Source organism: Phyllostomus discolor, chromosome 4, assembly GCF_004126475.2.
Source record: "Phyllostomus discolor isolate MPI-MPIP mPhyDis1 chromosome 4, mPhyDis1.pri.v3, whole genome shotgun sequence".
Lineage (NCBI taxonomy): Eukaryota > Metazoa > Chordata > Mammalia > Chiroptera > Phyllostomidae > Phyllostomus > Phyllostomus discolor.
Window position 1 is genome coordinate 70955378 of NC_040906.2, and position 17092 is coordinate 70972469.

General features: G+C 42.0%; 1 protein-coding gene across 1 annotated transcript in view; it reads right to left on the minus strand.

Annotated features, from left to right (window-relative positions):
• The window catches only part of KIF5C (kinesin family member 5C), a 151176-nt gene that overhangs the window by 71016 nt on the left and 63068 nt on the right, over positions 1-17092 (minus strand). Inside the window, exons 4-10 of the mRNA XM_028508771.2 lie at positions 16079-16183; positions 11849-11897; positions 11497-11552; positions 10696-10783; positions 5847-5971; positions 2814-2918; positions 2333-2481 (exon numbers count right to left, since the gene is read on the minus strand). Coding sequence (XP_028364572.1) covers positions 2333-2481; positions 2814-2918; positions 5847-5971; positions 10696-10783; positions 11497-11552; positions 11849-11897; positions 16079-16183 — 677 coding nt within the window. The remainder of the gene's footprint in view (positions 1-2332; positions 2482-2813; positions 2919-5846; positions 5972-10695; positions 10784-11496; positions 11553-11848; positions 11898-16078; positions 16184-17092) is intronic.

Genomic DNA, 17092 nt, shown 5'->3' on the forward strand with positions numbered 1-17092 from the left:
GAAAATATAATTGGCATACTGTTTATTTCCTGGAATCCCAAATTATCATCAGTATTTTTTCAATTATTTGTTCCAGAAACTTAATTCTAATTCCACTTTGTTCCGTCCTGTCCATTATACTACAGTCCCATCTTGTACAATCGCTGTGACTCCCCCAAGCCTCAACACATCAGACCGTTCAAGCCTTCTGAAGAGGGAGGAGGAGGAGAACTCGCAATCACTGAATACCTACTGCATGCCAGCCCTGTGCTAAGTAAAAACTGAAGTAACTCATTTAAGCCTCCCAGCAATTCTCAAAAGTGGGTGTTATTTCATATCTCCCTACAGACGAGGAGACTGAGGTTGACAGAGAAGGAGAGAGAGAACAGGTCAGTAGCAGGACTGAGCTTCAAAACTGGAGTTGCTGACCCCAGAGGCCAATGTTCACGGTTCCTGAGCAAGCACCCTGGATATAAAAGGCTGTGAGTCAAATAGCACAGTCTCCACGCTGTGACATCCTACATGGTTACTCATTTACCGGCTGTGTGGCCTCAGGTCCGGCACCTAATGGCTTTGAGCCTAGGCATCAATGTCATCCTCCGTACAAAGGCGAGAGAATGCCTACCTGATAGAATTACTAGGAGGATTCTGACATAACTGGTGCACGCTACACCCTAAAAACAAGTGCTAATGATAATGAAGATGACAATAACCATCTCACTAAGATCAGGGGGAAGAAAGTAACCATTTGGACTTGTACCTGACACTTCCTGTAGAGAGGCACAAACACCCACTAACGGCAACCGCGTTGAGAGGGACAGCCCAATGCCCCAGGATGACTCTGGCTTACAAAGGTTCAAATGATTTTTGCTTTGCAGGTAAGAATTTTTTAAGAGAGGTATTTCCTTTTATATGTGGTATTTCCTTTTAAACGTTGTTCAAACATGTCTTCAGAGGAAACTTAAAGCTTAAGGCTAACAAACCGGGGGAGTGGGGCAGGCCGGGTGATCAGCAGAGTAGCCTGTGTTTCCCAAGAGCAGGTCGTGCTTTATGGGTACCCTGTGACCCTTGAGAAAAGAAGGTGTTATCCTTCTGAAATTCACTGAGCTAAGTAAGCATTTAGCTAACTGGGGAAGTGATTTGAGAGGAAGTAAGGAACCCAAATCAAGTTTAAAAAATATATTAGTTCTACAACATTTCAGTGTAATTATTACTTATTTAGACATCCCTAAATACAGTGCCTTGACTGGGTAATTCTATGTTCTGCTGGGGACTCAGGAAATGACTGGGGTTTAATGCAGTTTAAACAAGCCACAACAATTTCCCATACAGGATGCCCACCCCCATCTGTCCTTTCTCAAGGCATCTTAAACTATTTCTCAGGTAGAACCAAACAGCATATTCCCAGGAGGAAAGCAGAGGCAGCGTTCTGTGTATCCATTTGAAAATGAGGCAGCTAGAGCTCACAGGGACTGGTCACCAGTCTGAAGATCACACAAGTGTTTAGAATTGAAGGGAATGACAGCAGTGGACTCCATATCTCCCAACCTGAGCTCCAGGCTCAGCCCAGTGAGCATGAAAGATGCTCAGATCACCCAAGTCCACAGCACCCAGCACCTGAGACAGCTACGCTAACAGGATACTGAGGGGCCACAACTATGGAGGGTCAGGCCTTGGGCAATGGGGAGGGCTGGGCAGGAAAGGAAAGGACCATGTGAACTAACCCACACACGTGAACGCTGCTCTAGGTCACGGAGGCGTCCTGCTGCCCACCTATTAACATTGCCCAGACAGCTAGGGAACCTCGCTGGGACATTTTGAAGATGAGAAGAGGGCTGCTGTCTACCCCTTTCCTCAACATATACTCTGTACCTCCTACCCCAGGGTCTGCATGAGGATTGCTTTCCCCATTTTGATATTTACGCAACTACTCTGTATTCATCTAAGTTTCTGCTTGTTCTATCAGCACCTATGCAATAAATCTCAAATATCGGAGAGTTAAAGGTGGTTACCAACCTTGAGCTGTGTACACTTGAAATCCTGTGAACCTGACAGTCTGACTTACTTCCATTAAGAACAAAAGCAACACTCCACTGAATTGCCAGTAATCACATCTATAGTAAGTCTGAGTGTTATTTTTATTGATTGGCACATTCCTGCCCATTATTTTAAAACATGATCATTCCTTTGGCTTTAATAAATGATGCCTCAAGTTTACAGATCACCTGTTAGGTGCAATTTAGTAACAAGTGACTTGTCCCCTTCACCCTATTTCCTCTCTGACACTAGCCCCTCGCCACTCCTAACACCTGCGACGCGGCTCAGAGCATGGGTAACAAGAAACCACACCCACCTTTGTCCAAACATCAGTGTTGATTTGGTCTCAGCTTCATTGAAGACAGAAGGAGAACAGCAAATAACTATGGTAGTTCTACAGTTCCCACCCAAGGAGTCCTGAAGAATCCGAGTCATCTTGCTGTCCCGATAGGGCACGTGGGTTTTCTGTTTAGGGGAAAAAAAGTATTGGCTGTTACAGCTCATTCTAAAAAAAAATCACAAAGGGAGCAAGTCAGTGATGAAGACACTGAGCTTCGAAAGGTATGTTCTTTGGATCCTGCCAAAGTTCAGCACGCCCCTTCTCGGACCTGGATCGCCATTCACGCCTTTCAGTGGACTCAGTGTCCCAGCAAGCAAGGCACCCGCAACCAAGAGTCCCTCTGTCCCTCTCCAAACAAAAACAGGCAAATCTCTGGAGTGTGTGGAAAAGAGCACATGGACCCAAAAAGGCAACTTTTCATAATATCATTTAATACGTGGGGGACAGGATCACTTACTGTCCCTTCCGCCAAGGCAGAGATCACGTTTCCAAGAGCAGACAAAGACTTATTGATATTTTTGGCTTCGTCGAGAACAGCTCCCTCGGCGCCAGTTTTGCTGACCTATGAAAGAGAAATCAGTGAGCAGCACAGGACAGTGACAGTGCAGCAGAAAATTCCAGTTCACACGAGGGCTAAGGGGTGGGAGTGGGGAGGGGTGAATCCTCCTGGATGCAAGGAAAATAAAAGTAAGTAAGAATCGCAGTGATAAAACCTTCCCTTGTGCCTGAGGCTGGGGATTTGTTCTCTCTCGTCATTTTCCTCTCAATTAGGTTTTAGGGGAAAGGCTGGAAATGCCTCAAGTGGTGGAGCGGCAGATGCTTCCCCTGGGGACATCCATCCAGGAAAAGCAGGCTCTAAAAGTGCTGTCTCTAGGAAAAGGCCAGCCCGGGCCCTGGGACACTGAACCGCAGGCTCCACGGAAGGCAGCCCTGAGGAGCTCCAGGGGGAAACGCTGTGTGGGCCACAGTGAAAGGACACACTGGGAAAGGACAAACTATAAATTCCAGTTTCGGGCAAAGGACAAGAGTGGTGTGGTGGTGGTCCAGACTCTCTCTTCCTTCCCTACTTACCCAGGGCAAGGAAAAAAAGGAACAGTTATCCAAAAGAAAAAAACTACATTTTTAATCATTAACACTTAATTTTAACTAAAATTAATAGTTTAGAGAACTAGAAAGGACTTTAAAATAAAGTTCTGAAAAATTGCATTTGCATAAAGGAATCAAAGCAGGCCAGTGGCAGTCCCACTCAGCTGACATACTCTGCTCAGGGGAGCACGCTGCCCAGGCTGCCAAGGTAGGAAGACACAGCAATGACAAACCCCCAGGCAGTATTCACTCTGGATGCCAAACCTTCCAGTGGCCTCAGAAACATGCACATTTTCTAAGCATTCAACTAGAGCTCTTTACAAAAATGGCTGCTATGTCTTCAACATTTTAGTTTAGGTGCGACAAGTCAAGAAAATGTATATCACGCTGAGAATTTGTCTTTTTTCCTCTGTAGCCAGAGGGAGCATGCGCAGTTCCTCCACTGCTGTGTGATTACTGGTAATTTTGTATTTATATTATTTGCTGCAGGGAGAGAGCAGTTTACAGATGCTGGAAAATAGGGGAATTCAACATGATTCATAGCTCTGCGGATGGACAAACAACACGGGGTCAGCAGCAGCTGTTGAAAGAAGGAAAAGTGAGGAAGTAATTTTTAACTGCACAAAGACAGGTTTCAATTATGTATCAGGGAGAAACTCCTAACAACAAAGATGAATGCATGTCCAGGGGAAGATTTTTTGCACAAAGGACAGATTCTCATCTCTCTGGAAATTGTGTGTGGGTGTCCCTGCTCACAGATAGAGAAATAACACAGCTGATGGGCCACAAATAACAAGAGTCTATTCACAGGGCATTACGACGCATTCACATTTGAGCGTCTTAACTCCAAGAAATATGCAAGACAGGTACGATCACCTCTCTTTACAGACGAGGAAAATTTAAGCTCCAGAAATGTCAGACTGCCGGCCTCAGGGAAGAATAGCATTTAGAGGAATCGGGTACTAAAGCCCAGAGTTCTGTTCTACTAGATCACACTGACACATTCATGTAGATGCACCTAGAGCAAAGGAAAACAGATGTGAGGCGGGGGAAGGGGGACCAGCGTGTGGAACCACAACTTTAAAATGCCTCATAAATATCATAAGCAAGCACTATCGACCCTGCACAGAGGACAGGCTGCCACTCTGAACTGCCAGCACTTAGCAGCATTTTCAGCTGCATTTAGGCCCTCAATGCCCATCCCTGTGCTCTAGAGGAAGAGAGGGCAAGCTGGGGGTGAGCAAAGGGGCGGCTGGACTTCTGGTCTGGACCCATACGGCTGGTGTGGCAGCAAAGTGGATCCCATTTGCCAGTGTTAGTCTGGAACTAAGCCATGCTGCTCCCTACTCCCGTTCTGGTGGGTGTCTATTTAAAGCTACAAGCCCATACAGTAAATTTTCCAACCAGGAATATCCAGATGATTTGCTGGTCACAGCTTTACAAATGCATACAGGAGAACAATCCAATAGCCATTACTTACAGGGACATCAGTGGCCATCACTTGGCATCTGGCAACTCACTAGTGGGGTACAGTTAGGTGGGGATCAACCCCACAGTTCAGAAGACTGACTGAGCTTCAGTGGCCCAGATGGAGAAAGTCAGTAATGGTGGAGAGGCCGTGTGGTATTGTGCACATGGACCTGCTCCGTTATGCTGCCAAAGAAGGAAGAATTCCCCAGGCCAGGGTGTGGCTGCAGGAGCCTTTGGTGGTGCCATGGAAGTGAGGCTGGAGGGGGCAGGTGGGAGGTTCTGGGAGGCCTATTTGGTCTGGAGTATGGCCTTAGCCACTGCCGAGGTAAACATCGGACAGGACACAGATGCCTAACAATAGCCCTGCCAAAACCAGAGAAAGGCTGGGGCTTGTGGCTATAGCATGGGCTACAGGCCTCAGAACCTGAAGGAAGAAGCAAGGCTGCCCACGTGAGACGCCATCTCCATGCCTACTGCGAGAGATTCAGGGAAGGCAGGGAGAGCACCAGGTTCCAGACCTCCCAGCAAACACTTCTGCTGGCAAAGGCAGGACCACCACATTCCAGCCCCATGCCCTTTCCTGGCCTATTTGAGTCTGGGGCAACACAGAGCTTTCTCCTTCCCTCAGAAGTGCATGTCCCCCCAAGTCTGTGAAGCTGGCTTTGCCGAGCTAAGTTCACACATCATCAGAGCCTATTAGGCAGAAATCAGAGTTGGCATTCAAAGCGCCTCCAGTGACGTGAATAGGGGACTTTAGGATCAGGAACGAATGAGCAGGAAACAAAGGTTAAATTTAATAACATCTTGGTGCAACATCAGAAACTTTAAAAGCTCTTTAAAACCAGGAAATAGAAAGGCATAAAAATTATACCATTGCACAGTGAAGCAAATAACAGGGGGAAATTACAGCTAATACAAATAAAGAACCAATTACCTTTTCGCTCCCAGCCAAATCAACTAGATAAAGCTTCCCACTGAGTTTTTTTTCAGTCTCTACATTCTCTTGTTTAATATTAATCAGGAAGATACTGTGACTTCTAGAGCTGTGTTCATTCATGTCTGAAAAGGAAAATAGTTTATTGCTCTACAAAGAGCACATAAATTTAGGTAGCAAGACCCTCATCTAAAAAGCACAACGAAATCATGCTTAATAGCTCCATTTTTAAAAAGTCACCCAATTTTAAAAATTATTTCAGACAGCCTAACCAGTGTGGCTCAGTTGGTTGGTCATCGCCCCACAAACAAAGGTTGTGGGTTCGATTCCCGGTCAGGGCATGTGCCTGGGTTGCCAGCTTGGTCCCCAGTTGGGGCGTGTGTAGAAGGCAGCCGATCGATGTTTCTCCCTCACATCAATGTTTTTCTCCTTCTCCTTCTCCCACCCTTCCCCTCTCTTAAATTGAAAATTTAAAAAATAAGATAAAATAATAATAAAATTACCTGAGACCACCATTTCTTCTTAAAACAATGCTTACTCTTGAAATTAAAGATTTTAAATATCTTTAGGTAGCAAAGAAATCAATCAAAATCTTAGTCAACGATTTAAGACACAGATTCTCTACTTCTGCCTAAAGAAGACCCATCCTCCAACATCCCATAGTAGCTTGGCTGTCTCCTTGACCCATTCACAGCTTCCTTCCCTGCCTCACTTCAAGTCCCTTGGCCTGTATCATCATGATTTGTACCTGATGTATTCCATCTTCTTCACATTTGGAGTGTTGCCTTATAAGTAATATTGAAAACATGCTTAAGGCCCTGGCTGGCGTAGCTCAGTGGATTGAGCGCAGGCTGCACACCAAAGCATCACAGGTTCAATTCCCAGTCAGGGCACATGCCTAGGTTACAGGCCACGGCCCCCAGCAACCACACATTGATGTTTCTCTCTCTCTTTCTCCCTCTCTTCCCTCTCTATAAATACATAAATAAATAAATAAATAAATAAACAAACCGTGCTTAAGGAAGTCATGGATTAAGATATGCATTCCTTCTACAATCCATGCTTGGGACATAAAAGATCTCAAAGATTAAATATGCTCCATTGGAACAAAGTACAGAAAATAAAATTCTTTTCAAGCCCTGATCTTTGTTCATCAGGCAGGCAGAGACCCCAGTGACTGTCTTACTCAACCCCCTCTAGCAATCAGTTCTTAAAACTATCTTACCACATCACATGAGAAAAAGCCCTGAATATTCCACTAAAAGTATGTTAGAATAAACAAATTCAGCCAAGTATCAGAATATAAAGGTAGCACATTAAAGTAAGTTGCATTTCTATCTACTAACAATGAACATTCTGAAAAGGAAATTGAGAAAACAATTCTATTTGAAATAGTAATTTAAAAAGATACTTGGGAATAAATTTAACTGAGGAAGCCAAAGACTTGTACACTAAAAACCGTAAAATGTTGCTAAAAGAAATTAAGGCACAAATAAATGAAAAGACATTCATGTTCATAGATTAGAATATTATGATATCAGTACTGTCAAAAGTGACCTATTCAATATAATTTATCAAAATCTTAATGTCACATTTTGTAGAAATAGAAAAGTCCATCCTAATTCATGTGAAATCTCAAGGTACCCCAAAGAGCCAAAACAATCTTGAAAAGGAACAAAGTTGGAGGTCTCACCCTTACTGATTTCCAAACTTACTACAAAACTACAGTAATCAAAACAGTGTGATACTGGTACAAAGACAGTTATAAACCAATGAAATAGAATAGAGAACCCAGAAATAAACCCTCACATAATACAGTCAAATAATTTTCAACAAGAGTGTCAAGACCAGTCAACAGGGAAAAGACAATCTCTTTTGCAAATGGTGTTGGGAAAACTGGATATCCACATGCAAAAAAAAAAAAAAATATATATATATATACACACATACACACATACATATATGTAGTGAGACTCTTACCTTAGGCCACACAAAAATTAGGTTAAAAAAGATCAAAGATCCAAACAGAAAAGCTAAAACTATAAAATCTTAGAAGAAAACATAGGGGGAAAGCTTCACGACACTGGACAGGCAATGATTTCTTGGATCTGACAACAAAAACACAAGCAACAAAAGAAATAATGAATTGGACTTTCAAAATTAAAAATTTTTATGCATCAAAGGACCCTATCAACAGAATAAAAAGGTAACCCACAGAATGAGAGAAAATATTTGCAAATCATATATCTGACAATGGATTGATATCCATAATACACCATATTTTGCTATGTATAATGCACATATTTTTGCCCAAATTTTTGAGGGAAAAAAAAGGGTGCACACTATACATGGCTAGTACTAATTCCATATCTATATAAGTGCTTTTAATTCTTTTATTTATGCTTATGCATTAAAACTGTAACTCCTTTAAAATTCTTTTATAAATATAATACAAAAAACAAGTATCTAAATTTAAATAAATAATTGAATTAAAAAATTAAAATAAAAGTTTTTTTACTGCAAGTTTGGGCCAAAAACGTGGGTGTGTATTATACACGGAAGTGCATTATACATGGCAAAATATGGTATAAAGGACTCCTACAAATAATAACAACAAAACAAACAGTCCAATTAAAAAACGGGCAAAGGGCTTGAATAGATATTTTTCCAAATATGAACAAATGTCCAATAACTACATGAAAAGATGCTCAGCATCCCTAATCATTAGGGAAATACATATCAAAACTACAATGAGATAGCACTTCGCCTCCATGAGGATGACTACTAAAAAAAAACCCACAGAAAATATCAAGTATTAGCAAGGACGTGGAGAAATTGAAACTCTCATGCACTGTTGGTGTGAATGCAAATGGTGCAGCTGCTATAGAAACAGTATATGGCAGCTTCTTAGAAAATTAGAAGTAGAATTACCATATGATTCAATAATTCCACTCCTGGGTATTTACCCAAAAGAACTGAAAGCAGAAACCTGGACAGGAAATTACACATCCATGTTCACAGCAGCATTTTTCACAATAGCCAAAAGATGGGAGCAACACAAGTATCCATCTATAGGTGAATGGACAAACAAAATGTGGTATATAATACATGCAATGGAGTGTTATTTAGCCCTAAAAAGAAACAAATCTAACACATGCTACAACATGGATGATCCTTGAAGACATCATGCTAAGTGAAATAAAGAGGTCGTGAAAGAACTTGCACCATTCCACTCATACGAGTCTCGAGAGCTGTCCAGTTCATTGAGACAGAAGGTGGAGCGGTGGATACCAGGGGCCGGAAGAAGAGGGTGCACAGAGTTTCAAAATTCTGGAAAGAGTGAGGGTAGCTGCACAACTCTGTGAATACACTTAGTGCCACTAAATTGTACATTTAGATTGGTTAAAATGGTAAATTTTATGTTATGTGTATTTTACCACAATAATTTTAAAAACCAACTTACTAGAATGATAAGAAAAATAGTAATGTTCTGGACTAAATGTTCTGAACCAAGGGGCTAACATGGCTTGTCAATTACACCAAGCCATAATTGATTAATTCATTACTAACAGCAGCTTAAGAAACCAAGTGAATAACTTCTTTATAAATGAGAGATCCTATTACTGTAAGAATATGAGTCTTGCATTCTTTCATGTTTGTGTATGTCAGTGTTTTTGTTTTAGAAGCAGGAGAGGAAGAAAGTTTGGCCTACACTGCATACAAGTCTAGGCCCACCTATGAAATTTGCCACGTATATAATGTCACCTGACATGCTTGTAGGGTAGAGAAAAGGTTGAGAATTACAAGGCTGGATCACAGAATCATAGAACCTTGGGTGGAATAGACTTAAAAGAGGCTAGGTGAGTCAATTAGCCAATACTTGAATCCCCTCTACAACATGCCGGGAACGCACTACTTCTCTGGCAGCAGGCTTTAAGAGGGGAGTTAGAATTAGAGAGTTCTTGAGAAGGCAAAAATCTGCCTCCCTGTAGCTTCAACAATTCTGGGTGGTCTACCCATTCAGATCAAAGAAAGCAAGCAGACTCTTTCTTAATGTCAGCACTCTAAGCATGTTAAAAAATACTCTATTGTCCACATGTCCTCCCCAGATTTATTTCTCTCTTCCAAGCTAGAAAGCCTTAGTCTTGCAGCTCCTCTTCATATGAAGTCACTCTCATTTCTCCATATCCTTCTGAATAAGACAGACGGCCCCCATCTTTTCATGGAACCTCTGCCATTCAAATACCACATGACCTGCTTCCCTGAGATGTGTGCACATGCCAAGGACTGAACTAAAAAGTAAACAAGCTGGCCTGAACGTGTTACTAACACAGCATCAAAAAGTTTTCCATAGTGCTCCCAGATCCACTTCCTGAGTTCCTCCTTGCTATTCATTCCCTTTTATACAGAGGGAAGAACTCTAATATTGTTTCTTTCCATGTGTACCACTGTAGAATTTGCTGGTTTAGATTTTGTTAAATGTCTAAACCATATAACATGGTTAAAATAAGTAAATTTAAAAGCTTATATTTTTTCCCACTTTGGCTGATTGGTTGGTTGTTGGTTGTTTTCTCCAGGATTCCGGGTTAAGCTGTTATCAGGTTCCAATGAGTCCCACCCAACATTGCCAAGAATTCCCAGAACAGCAGGAGGCGCTGTTCCCCTCAGCCTACCTAGTTACACTGCACGTCCGGTCCCCCCCCCCCCCCCCCTTGTTACTGTCTGGGTCAGTGCTTTCAACCACCTTCCCATGCGTTGTTTCACGTGGACCTCATTACTGTCCCCCCTGCTGGGGAGACAGACATCTGTATCCGGAGTTAGAGGGGAGGAAACACCATATCATGCTTACTTGTTACAGCCACGTGTCGGTTAGCTTTGCCTTCATCTATCACATCCATGACCTCCTCCGGGCTGGACACAAACCGCTCAGTGCACCCCTGCAAGAGTCAGTTCAGGTTCACCATTAAAAAACTGAAAAGCAACAATACTTTGAAATAACTAAATACATTCCCATTTATCCTCTAGGCGTGCAGATCAAGAGAAGGACTGCAATGTAGATGCCATGACTTTCCCCTGTGCCCAAGGCTTGAATTGTACATTTAAACAAAAGTCAGAGCAACCCTAGGAAACCCAGAAATGAGACAGAAATGTCAATGTCCCTAGATTTTTGGGTATATATTCAAACTCAGCAGCAGCAGAGACAGCAATAAAGAAGGAAATCAATGACAGAAAAAGAAATAGATGAAGTTTTGCTTTGCTTTCCATCTTTCTTTATTACCATCTAGCCACCAACTTTAATTAGACCCTTTGACGTGCTAGACATAATGCTATAGTAGACCTCCCCAAGAGCAGAGTATGAGCAATTGTACTCAATACCAAAGCCCCTATAAATGTGAATAAATGTCTATTCGCCTCCACAGTTTTGACCATGTGATTAAACATCTGTGACACATTCATTCACACATTCACATAGCGATATGAAGAAATTAAATGTCTGCTTCTTTAACTAGGTAAATTTTAAATGTAAGGAACATGATTGCATATATCTATATGTGCTTTATATACATAATATTCTCGGCATCTATGTACAAATTATTATGACAGTGACTGCAGAGAAATAATTGAATCATCAATCAAGTTTTCCTCGTACCTTTACATACGGGACTCTGTTTTTATCTTCATGAACGGCCAAGTTTGTCTTGGATACTACAGAGATAATAATGATGACATGTGAAGAAGAAAAGAAAAGTTAAAGACCCTATATTGGATGAAAAACAGAAATCATTTCAAAGAGATAGGCAGATCTAATCTCTTTGTGCATATATATATAAACTTGCATATATATATATGCGAGTTTAAGCCTTAGCCGAGAAAAAGCAGATAGCCTGAAGGCAAAAGGACATCTATGTATACTTCCATTAATTCCTTAAGCAGAAGTGCATCATCAGCTCAACCTCCCTAGACTTTAGAACAAATGAAGGACAAGCATTGAGGTTACTTACCATCGAGTAAATCTCTGATTTTGTCCAAGTAGATCTCAAAATAGGAAACCTGTTAAAAGCAAATTGAGCTTGAAACAGAAACATCATACTATATTACAAAAACATCATTATTAGAACTTAGGCTTTTCCCATGCATTAGCTGAGAAGAGTGAGGAGAAGGGATCCAGAGTGAAGACGCAGAGTCGGGGCGTGCAGAGAGCCCTGCTTCCCGCTGTGTCCATCACCTGCTCCGAGTCCCAGCTCAGTGTGGGCCACTCTCCATCCCCACACATCGCCGCTGCCTATGGTCCATTCAGCTGTTACTGACTTTGTGTGCAGACAGCCACTTACAGGAGGGAGCTAGCTTTCACCTTAAATGAGCACCAAGAAAACTTCTAGGTAAAACAACAGCTGGAATGGAAAGTGTTCTTCGCAAATAATTGTCAGAAGTCAGTAGGCCTTACCTTACGCGTGATCCTGACAGCCTCACCTCGAGGGGGTGGGAGCATGACCCAAACACTGAAGGAAGTGGGGTGGGGGGTAGAGGCAGTTTGCTCAGAACTAAAAAAGCTCAGAAAAGTAGCTGGGAGAGAAATCATGATGGTGGCAGATTTGGGGAGTCCAAGATGGATTCGAAAACGATGTGACTTAATGAAAGACAACTAGACTAACAGGGAAAGAAAGCCTTCCAATGAGTTATTCTCACACCTCAGCTTGAACGCCCCCCACACCAGCATCTGCCGCAGTGTCTGTTTACACTGCAGAGCCCTGAACCCAACTGCAGTCCTCCTGGGTGGGTTTCTAAGAACGGGGCCTAGGAATCGGCTTCTAAACTCCCCAGGTGACTCATATGACACTACTGTCCGAGAACAACTTTAATGAGATGTGATCTTGAAAATTTAATTCACATGTGACCCAGATCCTAGACCTCAATTTTCCCGTCTATTAAATGAAGCCATGAGACTCGATGGTGTCAAAAATTCCCCTCAGGATTTTTCGTTCTGCCTACACTACCCTTTGGCTCCAAGGTCAAATTTTCTCTCCTATGTTCATGAGTATTGTTTTTTGTTTTTGTTTTTGTTTTTTTGGAAATTTAAACAAAGGAATAGACAAAAAGTTGGTTTTTTTAAAAAGTTGAAAAAAACAGTTGTGAAACTGGGATGTGATTCTGCAGGTGAAACCTCACTCCCAGTCTTGCCTCCAGCTGGGGCAGCACGTGACGTCTCTGCAGCTGGGCACTGGTCCAAACCCAGTTCAGCCCCGGTGATCAGCTGTCATCTGCATCTCAGCCTGGAACCTCCCGACTTCCTCGATTCTCTGAGATACGGGGTCTTGATTTCGAACCCTGGAATCTGTAGCTAGGCATCCTCTCCAGGTTGTCTGTCTCTCTAACAACCTCTGCCTGCAAGAATGTCTGTCAGACTCCCCTGCCACTGAGCCCTATCTGCATGAATACAGCTACTTGACCTTTCAAAAGAAACCCTGCTCCAGTGCAACCCTATGGGCCTGTCTGGCCCCTAATCTTAGTCATCACTCCCTAGTCCAGCCCTGCCTACAGCTAACTCTACCCTGGTTCCAACCCATTCAATGTATTCCAGAACTGTCTGGTTTTCAATAAGGCTTTTCTATTACCTTTGCAATCTTAAACATGTGCCCTTATTTCCATAGATTGTAGAGAGAATTAATTACATCTAAAAAGCAGTCACTGAATTAGATATTAGCAAATCTGTCAATTAGAATCCTGTCTACATTTAATATAAGTAGAAAGAGAATTCTGACTTACTCATTTGTTTTTACCATGACAGATATCGGCTGCTCTTGGTGGGTGGTTAATTTTGCTATTTTTGTCACTTCCAATACTTTGTGAGGCCAGGTAAGAGAAAAATAAATTGGTATTGTTTGGCATGAAGAAAAAGTATACTCAGAAATGTTTAAACCCACTCTGGGACCTACTTTAAGGAACAGATTTTTAATATTGCCTTAATCAAGCCTCTTTTTCTTGATTAGGCCTGTCACTACTTAGTTCAAAATGAACAGCAGTCAACAGCTAACTTGCCCACTTAATGAATATTACCTGTGAAATAAGTAAGCAAAACTACAAATGCAGGAAGGGAACCTGGGAAGTAAAATTCAGCCCTACAGACTGAGGTGTTGCTTCTCCTCCCCTCCTTCTTGCTGAGGCTGTTTTTATCTTAATAAAATTCTAATAGGAGACCATATTTTGAAGGCAGTAATTGGTTTAACATCTTATTCCAGGATTATCCCATAAGAACCCTACAGAAGTTTGAGGTATTTAAATGCAAACAGCCTTAAAGACGCACTAAGCTCCTAAATCTTGATCCCATCAAAGCAAAAAGCTTCTGCATCCTTAGATATAAAGAACCCTGGCAAGAAGCTGCTTTAGCCAACAAAGGGAACTATAAGGAAAAAGATGTGCCAGATGCAATTTATAATTGGATGAACAGGTATTGCCTTGGTTTTTTAAATAGGTTATGAGTGTGTTCTTTTTTTAGACTTTATTTATTTATTTTTAGAGAGAGGGAAGGGAGAAAGAGGAGAGAATCTTCGATGTGAGAAACATCGATCAGTTTCCTGTCATATATGCCCCAACCAAGGACTGAACCTGCAACCCAGGCATGTGTCCTGGCCAGGCATGTATCCAACCAGAGACCTTTTGCTTTGCAGGACAACACCCAACCAACTAAGCCACACCAGCCAGGGCTATTACTTTTAGGAAAGGTACTTCACAGAAATAAGCAGGGTAGAAGTTTACTATAATGGAAAGGACACTCCATGTGGGGCTAGTCAGGTCAAGAGTTTAACCTCAATTCTGCCAATGACCTAATATGTAATTTTGGATATCTGCAGGTAAGTCTTTGAACTTCCATTTCCTCATCTCTAAAATGGTGAGCCTAGTGGACTAAGTAAGGTCCCAACCTCCAAGGATTCAGCCTCTTGACTAATCTGCTAAGCTCCACATCTTTTTAGAACTGCCCCTTATCCTCTGCACCCCATCCACCCTGTCCGCATCCATGGTCCCACCACAGTGGGCGTCCCACCACAGTGGGACTAGTCAGCCATGGGCATCCTGGACACAGCTAATCAGAGCTGGGGAGTCACCTACTGTAGGCTGGGCCAGTCAGCCATCTTCCTGGGGAATTAGGAATTAGCAGTAAGGGAATGTGGAAGAGGAGCTGCTATGGTGCAACGCTCCTCCCTCCCCCACTAAAAAAAGAAAGCAAGAAGTCAGAAATGCAGGGTCAGAAATGCAATGGTGGGTATGGAGTTTCTTTTGGAGGTGACGAAATGTCCCAGAATCAGACAGTGGTCACAGTTATACAATTTTGGAAAGACACTAAAACCCATCAAATTGTATAATTTAAAGGGGTGAATTTTATGGTGCGTGAATTATAACTCAATTTTTTTAAGTTAAAAAGAAAAAGTAGGACTTGGATTTCTTGCTTTTGCCCAACCCCTCTCCCCTATGTCTGCTACCAGACTCTGTATCTTAGAACAACTTCCTCTCTTTGCTTAAACAAGTGGCTTCAGTCACTTGCAAACAAAGAAGTTCCAGTAAATATACCCCGAATACCAAACCTGATGAATTAAAGCAGAAAAGGAGGCTCTGGCTTAAACACACACACACACACACACACACACACACACACACACACACAGAAATCCCTCCCCCAACACTTCTCAGAGTATGCTTCTCAAAACATCAGTCCATCATACTCCAAGGGAGAAAAAGTGTGTACAGTCGTGCCGGGAAATGCAATGTCCTCCGTGTCCCCTTTGCGGAATCACATTCCACAACAGCATAGTTAAGCCTGTGACACATTTAACATTGTTTGACAAAGCATAGTCCCAGCTTATGTGGCCACATAAGTATTTTCCCCAGTAAACCATGTATTAATAATAGGAGGAACTGTGTTCAACGGAACATACTCTATGGACCTGTTCCAGTCACATCTAGAGAAACCCACAGGGTAAAGAGCAGAAGTTGGGCAGCTATCAATAGGATTCCACCCTAAAGAGGGCTTTTCCCTTATCTTGATATCTTAAGCAAACCATCCAGATTGCTAAGTGTTAACCTTAGTCATTAAGTAAAAAATATGGCTCTGTTTACCACAGAAATGTCATTTAAAGTAAATAAGATCATCTTTTCTATATGTACAAAATAAGAAGAAAACTAAGAAACATAATTTTGGGCCCTGTTTCTTCTCTCGAGTCCCAATCAATAGCACTGACCTTGATGTGAAATTCCAGGTTTTCATCCATCGAATAGATGTGGTCAAAGATGTCATGTGCGATCCTTGGGATGATCCCCATGAGTTGGGGGTCATGCAGCTTCCCCTAGTGGGTGAAAAACAGAAACACAGGTGCTAAAGAGTGCTGGGCAACATGTGAGACAGAGAAAAGACCACACCTGGGTTTCTTAGACAGAACTTCATAGAACAGGAGCACTCACACATGGACTGTCTGCTCCCTTGGAGATCTACCTGATGTGCCAAAAGACCCAAAGTTAGCCGAATAACTCAACGTGTTGGCCTACTTCCCAGCAGGGGAGAGCTTGTTCCGTCAGGTTGTAAAGCCCCACAGTATTCCTTCCTGCCGCCCCTCAAATCAGTGTGCGTGTGAGTCAGTGGGTAGGAAGGAGGAAGGGAAGGAGGGAGAATTACTGGGAATATACAGGTGACTATAACATACTAACATGTGGGTTTTGGTTTTGAATTTTTACAAGCTGAACAGAACCTGCAAATCCAAGTTAATCTGCTTTATTGAAATCACCTTGAGAGCTGATACAGTTTCATTAATGTCATCATTGCTCAAAAACTCCTAAGAACCTTATTAGGAAATCCTAAATTATTACTTTATAAACCAATCAAGAAAATCCATTTTATCAATTTTTTAAAATCTGTAATCCCCAGACTGAATTCTTCCAAATAACCTTTGGCTGTTTCTAATACTTAAACCCAAATGTAAGATATTCTCTTATTCTTTTTTTTACCCTCCTTTTTTCCTAATTCTATTTATTTTACCTAAGAGGTAGAGGGATAGATGAATTCTCTTGCTATTTGGACTATTATTAAATTCATTTTTAAGATCCAGACTTTGCCACCTTTGAAAACTTTCAAAAAGATAAGACATAGGATCTCAAAGCTAGTCCCAAAGAACAGTTCTTAAGTATTTAAAGCAATGGCCTTAGCATTGACCTGGGCAGACAACTCCCAGAGAGTTTTACTTATGCCCACACTCAAATCA